This window comes from Phasianus colchicus, chromosome 1 (genome assembly GCF_987193195.1).
Source record: "Phasianus colchicus chromosome 1, bPhaCol1.hap1.1, whole genome shotgun sequence".
NCBI classification, from domain to species: Eukaryota; Metazoa; Chordata; class Aves; order Galliformes; family Phasianidae; genus Phasianus; species Phasianus colchicus.
This window is the reverse complement of record NC_143436.1, coordinates 128,237,628-128,250,748: the sequence shown is the minus strand read 5'-3', so window position 1 is coordinate 128,250,748 and position 13,121 is coordinate 128,237,628. Positions and strand designations below refer to the sequence as shown.

Sequence of the window (13,121 nt, the reverse complement as noted above, 5' to 3'; positions counted from 1 at the left end):
ACATTTTGGGAAATATCCAGTAGAGTCAAATGATTTATTTCAACGGTGAATTTAACCCATAAATTTTAACATTATAAAGAAGGTGTAATGATCTGACTAGCTCTCCATAACATGAATAGAAAAAAAGAAAGCAAAGAAAAAATCCTGCCTTTCCATTCAAAGAACTGTTGCACAGATTAGAAGTTTCAGATTTCCCACATTTTCATTTGCACTACTTTTGTTGTTGTTTTTCCATTATTATTTTTGGTGTTGACATTACAATTCCTTAAAGGTAAAAAAATAGATTTAATTTATGCTATTGTAAGAGATTTTATTACTATTCACAAGATACATAAAAAGGAACATATCGAGTAACCCTAAGCAGCATCTGATTTCAATAAAAGCCTGTATAAGAAACGGACAGCTGCCAGTAAGTTCACAGAAAATACATTTTAAAAATGGGTCTTCATTCAAGTTGCTTTGAGCAATTTGTCGCTTTCAAAGATAAGTTCAGCTTTGTTGGCATTATGGTATGAACTACAGCCTGTACTTCATTATGGCTTCCAACCTCTTTTAGAGTTCCAAAACTTACAATGTTTAATCACATTAAATTTTGCAAAAAGGTATATTAGTAGCATAAGGAAGGAAAGGAACAGCAGTATGGTCAATAAGTTCTAATGCCAGCCACATTTTTTTCCTGAAAAACTGTCTGCTAGCCATCAGAGGCTAAAATAAGTATGAAAGAGAAATTAACAGCTGAATAATTTATAAAGTCTTTCCTTTCTGCAAAATTAAATTTTTGAGAGAGATTACAGTTCAGTCTAGCACATCCATGGAAGCACGAGCAACCAATATAACTTTCACTGTCTGTCCTTAGAATTTATAGTGAAATTCTTTTGTTGTGAGAAGAGCAACTATAACTCCATGTTTAATTAGATTTGCCAACAACAAAGATGAAATTGAATGTTTTATAGCAGAAGCTGTGGTTTATTTGTTTTGTTGCATTTTGTTTTGCTTTCATGACTAAGTGTTATATGTGGTATATAAGTTGTCAAAGCAAATTTAATCTTCTTTTCAACTTCCTTTTTTAATCAACTATAATTTTATAATGACAGTTGCCTGATCTCAGCCTATTTCAATATCTTTATGGCCTTCTGCAAACTGTCACATGGTATGGAACTCATGACCTAATTTAGACCCCCCTGTTCTGGTTTCACCCCATCCTTTGTTTCCTCACTATAAAAGCAGTGGCTTTTCCCTACCAAGGGGCATGGTCTAGCCTTGGGTGTGTCTCCATCATAGCAATCAAAACACTGGTTAACACTGCTCAGCCGAAACCAAGTCAGTAGGTTATCAATGTCATTAAATCAATTTCTGAATTTTGTAGTGGTAGTATAAAACCATGAGTTCAATACAAAAAAAAAAACAAAAAACAATGGGTATCAGGCTATACTCCAGCGGTTTAATAGACTCAGTCTATTTTATTAGTATATGTGATCTCTTCTTAAACTTTGAGGCAAAAGCTCCAATCAGCACTAATCAACTGAAACTACATTTAAATGCAGCTCCTGTCTATAAAAACACTATCAACAATCTAGATTTGCTTCTTCTAAAGTATAATGTTTCACCCATTTTCTGCCTGCAAATTCTGTAGTACTCCTTTTTTTTTTCCTAAAAACCTTAAAAAGTCAGAAAGTGTTTTTTATTGGTCCCTTACACCTTACTAAGAGTTGTTTCTTCAAACCTTAGTGAGAGGCAAAATGCAAGTACAGAATCATACTGCCTGAAAAGCATAAAAACACTATTTCAGCAAAGGAGTTATAAATTCATGGAAAAAGATAGATGGATCACCCAAAAGCACAACATTTGAAAAAGAAAACCCACGCTGTCAGAAGGGGAAGAAAAAAAAAAAAAAAAAAAAAAAGTGAATGATTAACAAAATGGTTATATACTATGAAAAACAAATCACTTTTTAATAGATTTCAAATAATAAATCTGTTTTACATTAATCTAGATAGAGCAGTACTTATCTTAATGTTGCTAGAAATGTTTAAATGATGACTTCCATATTTCCAAATATATGCAATACTAGGGTATGTAAACCAACTGGAAACAACCTACCTCACAGCATCTCTACATGTAGAGCTAATGGGTCATTGGTTACTATCAGTATTTTAGAGTAACAATAGTGATATTAAGAATTCAAAACAACAAAGCAAAATTAGACTCCAAAATCAATGTTACTGAACAGAAGATTAAAACAAAATGTCATTTAGATTTTATAAAAGCATGCCTTTTCTACAGGATGCCTAAAAACTATTAATGGATTGTATTAGAAAATCCATAAAAGAAAACATGAAAACAGCATTTTCACCATTAGACCATGTGAGAATAATTCACAAATGCTGACACTCATGTCATGGTCACCAATGTTACAAAATGAGCTTATAAAAACATAAAAATTATACTTCACAAACATGCCAATTAGTTAGAGCCTTTACTGGCTTATTGTTTTGCCTCTGTACTGAATTTGTTACCTGAAGTTTTCAGGAGTTTTTAGTTTTCAGCCCACATTAGAAATAGCGTAGCCAGCAGGAACAGGGAGGTAATCATCCTCCTGTACTGGTGAGGCCACACCTTGAGTACTGTGTTCAGTTTTGGGCCCCTCACTACAAGACATTAAGGCCCTGGAACACATCCAAAGAAGGGCAACAAAACTGGTGAGGGGTCTGGAGCACAAATCTTAGGAGGAGCGGCTGAGGGAGCTGGGATTGTTTAGCCTGGAGAAGAGGATGCTCAGGGAAGACATCATTGCACTCTACAAGTTCTTGAAGGGTTGTGCTGAGGAGGGGTTTAGCCTCTTCCAGGCTACAAACAGCACCTGAGGAAACTGCCCACAAGTTGTACCAGAGAAGGTTTAGATTAGATATAAGGAAAAACTTTTTCTCTCAGAGAGTGGTCAGGCACTTGAATGGCCTGCCCAGGGAGTGGTGGAATTGTTGTCCCTGGCAGTGTTCAAGAGGCATCTGGATGAGAAGCTGCGAGATATAGTTTAGTAGCTTGTGGTAGTAATGGGAGGATGGTTGGACTAGATGATCTTGTAGGTCCTTTCCAACCTTGAAATTCTATGATTCTATGATTCAATTTAAGAATAATAAATAATCCATATGAAAGCAAAGCAATCTATTAAGATCTGTTGTAATTAGGAGACATAATCACTGTGCTGCCATGTATTCTCTTTATGAAATTTATTTCATGTTAGAAACTAAATGAATGAGCATATAGTTTCTAATGATCCTGTAACACATAATAATCTGATTTTATAAACAAAGGATGCAGTGACATGATAGTCCCTAAATCATGGGATCTGGATGGGGTTTCTCAGCTGCATTTGTGCAAATCCAATTTCTATGACTCAACAGTAGATTTTAAATAATAAAACAAAATAAGAATAAAAATAAATAAATTGCAAATAATGTGTTGATATCAGTGGAAATAATATTTATTCATCATTGCTTGAAGCTAGACTTTTGCTTAAGCAGAATATTGGCTATGGTAACTAACATTAGCTGACACAATTACTGGACAGTTAACAAGACAGGCCAGAGACCAAAATAATGAGGAAATCATATGCATGAAACTGAAAGATGTAGGTGAGGCAAAGTAGTAATGCATATGTTGACAGCAGCAATACTAACATTCACTATAAGCTAAATTGAGCTGAAGTGAAGTTCTCTTTTTGTGTGTAAGCACTGAACTGTGATTCATTCAGCATACCCAAACTCTGGGGTTATTCCCGTGAGTCCTAATCTATCTCTGTCCCTTTCTACCAACAGATCGCCTTTACATTTCCTGTATTAGTGGAGTTACACACACAGCAGATAAAAGAAGGGCTGTCTGGAGACAAGGAAGAGATATATGCACATCTGAATTTAGAGAAAAACTAAAAATACAAGCATAAACAAGCCGCTGTGCCACAACTATACTGCCGAAGAAAAAAACTGATATGTTGTGTATAATGTACACTGTGAATATGAAGGAATCTGGCTCTGTTCTAGGTGAAAAAGAGACCATATACTACTTACTTTCTTTGACTATTTCTACACAGCTTTCAGCATATATTTTTCACAAACTAACAATATATAAAAGCACTAACAAAAATGATACCTTGAAAGTTAGGCACATTAATAGTCAGTAATTCTTTACATTATTCATTTTACCTGGAAAAGCTTCTTCCAAATTGCTACAAGGAAATTAGTTTTTTACTCAGAATTTATCTCTGAAAACTCACTAACCTCTCAGTAAGTTTTCACTCATATTCTTTTCTCTTAAACCATAGTGACTCTGAAGAATCCGGAAGATCGTTTTATGACCCATTTTGTAGTCCAAAGATGTACCTCTGGTCAGTCAAATCCAAAGCAGTTCATTTGCAACACTCAGTATTTCAGTGCATTGATGTTCTAACTCACAAACGAGAGATGCAGCGAAGAAAGGTAAAATTCTCTACAAATTATGTAAGAACACAAACTCCTTGGAGTTAAACTCTGATTTATATACACTGCCTATTATGATCATTTATAGTGAGTTATAATTGCATGTGGAAAAATCTTTTGCTAAAATGAAGTCTAGTCTTTTAAGACAGTACTTAAAATGGATGTTTACATCAAGAAAGAGAAAGAGACAAGAGACAGACTATTCCTATCAGTATGATTTAGAATCCTAAAAAGAAGAAAATACAAAATTACAAGTGGATTCTGTAATGCTAAAATAAGGTTTATAATTCTGAACTCTGAATATGCCTTATTTACTATGCTAGATATTTAATTTAACTATAGGTTCCAAAGTACATGATTCATATTCTTAGAATCATCTTAGATTTTGCCTGTTATAGCTCACACTAGACACTAAGATCATATTTAAGTATGTTAACTTTTCTTAATGTAACTATATAAAAATGGGGTTTGTGGCTTTCTTTTTGTTGTTCCTTTTTTTTGTTTGTTTGTTTCATTTGTTTTTGTTTGGATTTCATTTTTTCCTTTTTTTTTTCCACAATAGAGAGAAGAGGAAAACCTAGACCTGGGAAATTGTAAGTAGGGCAGAGGCAGGATCCCCCAAATCCTAAAGTATTGCACAAGGCACAAACATGGCATCACAGCACAGCACTGCTTCTCATAGCATCCCTATAGTAAGTAAAAAGGAAATGCTAAGTCTTCTTTCCACTTTATTGACCCAAAGGATCCTATTCAGGAGTTATATACGAAAATGTAAATTTATTCTCAAAGGGAAAATATTTCCCTCTAAAACAATATGTACAAAACATATTATCACAGTATACATACTTAGGAGTCTAGAGATCCTAGGATGAATACCCATAGCAGTACTTTTATCCAAAGGATAGAGAGGAATAATTATAAAATTGGAAAGCTTTCAGTCCAGGTGACTGTTATTTTACTTCAGTGCTATATGAATGCAGATAGAGTCAAGATTTGTATTCCTGGAGCAGCTCAGAAGTCCTGAAGTCCTCCAAATGGGAGATTTCAGTTAGTTCTTAATTCTGGATATACAGAAAAATATTACTCAGCGCACTATCTGAAGACTTATAATTTAGCCAAATGCAAGAAGTATAGATAGAAATGAAGATAATTATATGTATCAGCCAGTTTAAATGATTTATAACACTAATGCTTGCCATGTTACAGTTACTTTTTTTTTTCCACCTGGGATGCATTCTTGTTAAGACTAAAAGTTTTGGTATCTCTGTTATGGCCAACAGACAATTAGTTTTCAACTTAAAAGTCTATAGTATCTGTAAAGGTGGAGAATTCTTGTCCTAAGGAGTTTTACAGTTTTAAAACTGTAAGGGTGTTATCAGATCTTTTCAACGACTTTTATAACTTGCAGCATAAACATAGATTCCGTTAATTAGAATAAGAATTATTTTATATCCAGATGCAGTAAAAAAAGCCCACATAGTTTATATTCTATTATCCTGACAAAAATTTAATGACTAAATATATATTTTTAAAGGCCAAACACTGTGTGTCTTTGAAGGACAGTCAAGAAAAGCAAGTGTCCTCAGCAATTTTTGTTTTTCCTCACCTAGGAAGATGAATTTTCAAAATACTGATTTATTAAACATATGTAATCACTGTTACAAAACAGTTTTCCAGTTCTTTGTTGATGATATATTCCCAGGATCTCAAGTTGAGATTTGTCTGTCTAATATTTTACAGTTGCCATCTAGTAGATTTTACATCTACTTCTGTTAATGACACAATATAAGCTGAAAGGAAAATTATTAAATATATCTTAATTACAGAATGTATATGCATAATGTCAGGCTTTCTTCTGCATAAGAGTGGTCAGGCACTGGAACAAGCCCTCCCGGAAGGTGATGGACTAATCATACCTGAAGGTGTTCAAGAAACACTTAGATGTTGTACTGAGGGACATGGTTTAAATGGGAAATATTGGTGATAGGTGGACAGAGAGACTGGATAACCTTGGAGGTCTTTTCCAACCTTGGTGATTCTATGATTCTATATTATAAAAATAATTATACTCAGTAGCTGAGTACATTCAGGTGCAAATTTTCCAAAGGAAGGAAAGATATATACACAGAGACTTCAGTTGTTTGTTATTCTTTCTGCTCTGTTCAGTGCAAATTCCTCTATCACAGGATGTGATACTATCAATAGAACTACATAGTAAGACACTTAAATCTGGTTTGCATGTGTCCTCCTATATAGAAACTCACAAATGAAACAAACTCAGAGAAATAAATCTTTTTAAAAGAAGACAATTCAGGATAGAAGAACTGGATGCAAATACTGTCAGCCTTACGAATGTACATGTTCTCAATTATATAACTTTTTAAAAATTTATGAATAAATATGTTTGCTTTCCATGTGCTTATTTACTTTGTATTTTCTCTGTATTTTCTCTGTCCTTAAGAAATAATGCAATAATACATGGAATTCATTTAATATCTTCCAATCTCTAGGCATAACCAAATGTATTGTCAAGAATCACATTTACATTTCACAAAAACAGAAATTAAAAAAAAAAAAAAAAAGAGATACGCTCACGATTTCTCCAAGTGATATATGCACATTCTGAGCATCTTCTGCTTTTCTAATTCAAATATAAATCTTATATGACAAAGAATAAACACTTTAGTGCACAAAAAATTTACATTTACTAATACTGAGAAGAATTATATATTTAATGTCAAATTTTAACATTGTGGTTTTGCAGGGCATTTAAAATCTTGTTATTACTTTTCAGTTTCTTATATGAATAAATCTCTACTATGTTGGTAGGTTTTTTTTTTCCTAAACACCACAACAACTGTCTGCCGCTCTTTCTTTCCTTAGTCTTCAGTATAAATTCACATAATAGGAATATATAAATGAAAATATTGAAAACTTTCTTTTCCTGAAGATTGATACATACTGCTGGACAGTCAAATAGCTTAAATAACTTAAACTCATCTGTATCCTTAAAAATTTAATTTTAAGAAACAACAATAAAAGCTGTAAGGAGAACTTTTCAATAAACAGATTTTTTAACAGATCAGTAACTATCACTAAGCTTCTACGCAAAACATTTATCTAATAACAACAACAAATCCAATTTAATGAACATTATGTACATACACATAAAAAGTATACTATTTGTTTTTGATAAATTTCTGAACACCGAAATTTTATATATATATACAACAAAATATACATTTTTCATTCTTGGCTTTATGTTTAAATCTACCTTTAACTTTGAGAAAATGTTCCTTTTTTTCTTTAAACAAGAGTCAAAACAGGAGTAAAAACTAAACAAAACAGTTTTCTTTGTTCTGATGAGACAGAATATTAATCACATTAAACACATTAATAGATAACTCAGCAAAAGTTTATTTTCCAAAATAGTATAGACCAAGAACTTTGATCAGCTTTGCTATTCAGAAAAGATTTTAAATGTCATCCTAAAAACACTCAAATCACTTTTTTTTTTTTTTAATCTAAAATGATGGAAATATGAGTGTACAAAAGAAAAAAATGAAACTAAAATCTACATGTTTTTTCATCAAAATTAGAAAATCATTCCAATGTCTGCTATTACTACCAATGAAGAAATGAAGCATCATGGAACCACGGAGAAAGCAGAAAATTAATATTTTTGTCATTCTGTTCTGAATGTAAGGGTATTTTGGCATTCAATATAATATTGACAGGAATATTTACAAATGTCATGAAGATGATTTTCTTGGTGTCTTTGAAAGACAGAAGTATCACTTTTTCTTAAATGTATAAATTATGCATATGGAGTTCCTCAAACTTAGAAGAAACTTCTTGACTTATTCTAAATTTTTCTTCTTCTTTTTTTTTTTTTTTTTTTAATTTATAATGAATTGACAATATTTCAATTAAAAAAACCAAACAAATAAAAAAAAAACAACAAAAAAAACTTTTTAAATAATTGAAAAAAGAGCAAATATGATACAGTGATAAATTTAGCTTAAACTATCACTGAGGTCACAAAAATCAAGTGATTTTTCTTCATGGTGAAGACAATCGACAAGAAAATGGGGATAGATAACTCAGTCTAGTTTCCAGAAAACATTAAATAGTATTCAATATGAATGTAATACAGTAAAACTAAGCACCTTCAGTTCTGTTTTAAAGTTCAAGCATATATGATTTATCTATAGATTTAATTAGCAATTACATATTTATATCAAACTGCCATGTAATAAACATACCTTCTAAATCTTTCAATATAAGTCTTGTGATGAAGAAAAGAGTCACTTACCTAAAACCCCCAGCCTGTAATTGAGGGTGACAACAATGACATTTCCATAACTTGCAAGAATGCTTCCATCAATCATGTTGCCAGTACCCTCCATGTAAGATCCTCCATGGATGTAGACCATAACTGGTTTCTTGCTGTTCTGATCATGAATGTCTGAAAAAATTCAAGTAATGAAAACATAATAGACTAATAAAAAAAAATAATGAAATCTGGCATTAATATTTTTTAAAAGTGCTAAAATTATTCATAGTTGTTTCTCATGTTTTCCATGTCATCACCACCACTTTAATCAGCTATTTTACACAATTCAGGATCATTCTACAAGCCCAATATTTTTACACTTTTCATATATCTTACTTCAAATGCCATTGTTTATTAAATGTTTTCAGAATCCCCTTAAAAACTTTTCATATTACAGAAATTTAATTTGAATGTAAACATCTAAAATCCAAAGGAAAAAAATAAAATTCTGAAATAATCTTGACTTTTATATATATATATATATGTATATATTCCAATTCGGTTCTATTTCAATTTACAAATATCTGTACATTTAATAACAAAATGACAATAATAATTCATACTTTCCCATTCCTCACTGAGACATATTTATTGAAATTACATTTCAACATATAGTTGAACTATAGTTCAGTAACAGATAATATAACAAAATCAAATTGCTCTGAATAAAGTAAACACAACAAACTATTGTTTCTTTTTTAATAGCCTAGGAGTAAAGAAACACTGAGAATTTAAGTGAATTCATAACTCAGATTTTTTTTTTTCTAATGCGAATCATGATTTTTTTTTTTTTTGGCAGCTAAACTTTAAAAAATATCCTTGTATTTATGGTCATGAATTATATGGATAATCTTTGGTACACAGAGAAAATTTACTTATAGCTTTCATGCAGATAAACAGATGGGTCTTACTTTCCAAAATAAAGTAAATTAAATTGATAGCAATATTTTTATACTTCTGAGTGAGCTAAAAAGTTGCACTAATAATAATTTAGGCATTTTGTACTACATTCATATTTCTAATAATCAAATAGTAAGCCCCCTGATCAGACTAATTAACTTAGGACTTAGTTCTTGCCAAACTGTGGGAATACTACACCTTAAAAAGCAGAATGGTCTTCAGCAAGCTGTTGTTAGAATTAACTATACACTGTTTACAAACAATTCACTCTATCTGCATGTGGAGTAGGACCACTTCTTTCAATTAAATAATACAAAACACTAGGGAAAGCAATGTCTCTGACTACATAGTCAGCATTTAAATACAAAAAGAAGCAATTGAGCTCTCTTCTGAGTAATTTTCAACAGTTGTGTTGAACAGTGGAAAAAATAAGAGGAGGAAGAACAGGCTGAGATAAATGCAGAGAGGAAAGAGCAGTGACTTTGAAGGCTTCTAAGGCTCTCAGCTCCCTCAGATTTGTTAGGATTAACTCTCAGTTACCAAAAATGTGAGCAGCAATGAGCCATCCCATACACAATATTTTGTATATGGGGAAGAAATTTGAAAAGTATTTCAAGGTAAATTGTGACTGGTCATATTTCTATGGCAAACTACCACTTTGCTTATACAAATATCTAAAGTCATCTGTTGAGTGAAAGGATAATACGGCCAACATCCACACAGCTGTTAGAATTTAAGACTTCTCATAGAATCTGCCTTCTGGTCATGAACATATACATTTGTTGTATTTTATATGTTGCATCTAGGCAGCAGAACAAAAAGCTCTGTGATAAGATTTGTGTAATTTCTGCAACTATTAGAGAGATGCAGACATTGAAGAAGTCATGTAAAGCATTAAAGTACATAATAATGTACAGATTAGGTATTTTTCTCTTTGCAGCATTCACAGCAAAATACATGAAAAGAGTTTCTTTTTCCTGTGAGGGCTTAGCTCTCAGAAAATTAAAGCAATAACTACTAAATGCAATTATTTGTGTTAGAGAATAACCTTTCCTTTCTTTCCCCAAAAGTTTTGTGGCATTATTTGTTATATTCTATCTTTTCTTATTGCAAAGTACTTCCTCAGGGTTGAATCTTTCATCACTGAAATCAGTGAGAGATTTTCCCTTCAATGGGAACATGATTAACTTCAACATAAAGGAAATGAGCTTCATGCATTTTATGTATTTAGTTCCTAAACTGTATGTCTTTGTTTGGATCCGAAGTTGCATACTAACACTTTATAACTTCTGAAGAAATCTGAAAGAATTATTTGTTCGTAATCAAATATCTAATTTTTACGAGCAATTTTATTTTCACTTGCTATTTATCTTTTGCTTAAAAATTGACCATAGAATCTGTTATAGCAAATGATAATACTGTCATTTTGAAAAGGCATATGTAGAGACACATTTATAAACAGAAATAGAACAAAATTCAGACAATAACAGAGGAAGTCTGCAGAGCATTTTTTTGTTACAAGAAATAGTGCAATTCAGAAATGAAGGTTGTGCAGTAGATGGCAACCACTGTGTATTGAAGACTGGAGACTTTTATTGTGGTATTTCATACATGGATAGAGTAGCTATAATTGAGTTGAACACCCAAGCAAGAGGAAATTAAAAAGTAACCTCAACACAATATGCATGATTCTAAGGGGAACCAGTAGAGCAAATTTTTCAAATGCACTTGAACTTTAGATTGAAGAAAATTATAAAGGCACTTTGGAATGGATAAGAAAGAGAGAAAGAGACACATTGCTGAAAAAAACAGAACAACAAACCTCCCAAGGTGGTGATCTGCTCATTTAATTTGAAAATACTTTTCTTAATTTGGTAAGTACAAAAAGCATACTAAAATACCAGTGTAACATAAATGAAAAGGATGGTGAGAATAGAGGAAGATTTCATGACTTCTTTCTAAATCAGGGCATCCTGCCTTCTCTGTGCCAAGGCAAGAAAAAAAGTATTTTCTTGCAAAACATTTTTGGGGTACTTCACTGTGAACTTTAACATTTCCTTTCAGGAAATCCAATCCAACTCAGAAAGAAGTCAATGAAAAAGATTGTCATTGATTTCAGTGGGAATGTGGTCATAGCCAGAATGAATGTATCTCAGAGGCTAGCTGATTACAGGGAAAAAACAAACAAACAAACAAACAAAATCAACAAAACAATAAAGCAACATCAACAGCTTCTTTTACTTTTACATCCTAGAAATAAATCATATCCCGTGAGAAACATATATGAATTAAAATACCAAAGATGAAGCACAATGCAACTGCATTTAATGTACAGCAAGTGCACTGGGGAAACAGTGGAAATGAAATAAAGAATGTATGCAAGATTTTTTCATGAATTTAAAACAGGTGGATTTTCAAAAAATGTAAGAGGGAGAATAGCACATGCATGTTTTTAAATTCCATTTTCTCACCAAATAAAGTATATGTGAGGGGAAGTATGTGGTTTTCAAGAGTGTTCTTGTTACTCACTTCACACATATTTAGGAATAAACTTTGCACTTATGTTACAGGGGAATTTCAGTTATCTAAATGTTAATTTAGATTTTAAGAAGAAAAACAATTGATGTTATCTCTAAAGAAGAAAATAAAAAAGCACACGGAAGTGTGTTTCTGCAAATAAGGGACTAAAAATCACGTTGAAATAACAGTAATAACAATAACAATAATAATCAATATTATTATAATAAAAATGTAAAAGTTTATGTTCATGCATCAGGGTTGAGCTTTGAAAAAACAAAAAATACCTTCATCTTCACCACGATCATTACTGGTTATATCATCTGCGCTTTTCTTTGTGTTGGCTCCTGGGATCATAGTGAGGAGGAGAATAAAGGGAAAAAAGAGAATTCAAAAACAGCAGGTTCTCAAAAATAAAAATAAAAAAACAGCTAGTACAAAAACAAAAAATGTAACAAAAATATCAAAATCTGTTACATTTGAATTTGAAAAACAAAAAAGATGCAAACTGCACATAAACATAAAATGTCAAGAAGAACAAATTGAAAATATTTGAAAAAAATGTATCAGTCTGTGACAATGCAGTTACTTCAGTTAAAAGTGATTGCTGCAAAAAAAAAAAGCAAAATTAATGTGCAATTAAAAAAGAATATAAACCAAAAAAAAGTATATTAAAAATTTCACAAAAGCATGGTTTCTACATAAGAAATGAAACTGATTTCATTATATTCTGTTGCCTTGAAGAGGTAATGGCTTCAGTCACTATCTTCAATGACTTCATGTTTTATTCATTCTTATGAGGCTTTATTAGGAATTAACCTAAATCTTAAATGAAACCAATAGAAATAAAATTATCATTAAATCTTACACAATTTGAAAGGACCAAGAAAAAACAT

General features: G+C 31.7%; 1 protein-coding gene across 6 annotated transcripts in view; it reads right to left on the bottom strand.

Moving 5' to 3' along the window:
* NLGN4X (neuroligin 4 X-linked) overlaps nt 1-13,121 on the bottom strand; it is a 167,665-nt gene that overhangs the window by 62,001 nt on the left and 92,543 nt on the right. For 5 of the 6 annotated variants that reach the window (XM_090126016.1, XM_090126037.1, XM_090126026.1 and 2 more), the window contains 2 exons: nt 12,513-12,572; nt 8,788-8,940 (listed from right to left, as the gene is read on the bottom strand). In XM_090126016.1, the coding sequence (XP_089982142.1) occupies nt 8,788-8,940; nt 12,513-12,572 (213 nt within the window). The remainder of the gene's footprint in view (nt 1-8,787; nt 8,941-12,512; nt 12,573-13,121) is intronic. The other variant, XM_031596129.2, reaches the window with a different exon arrangement.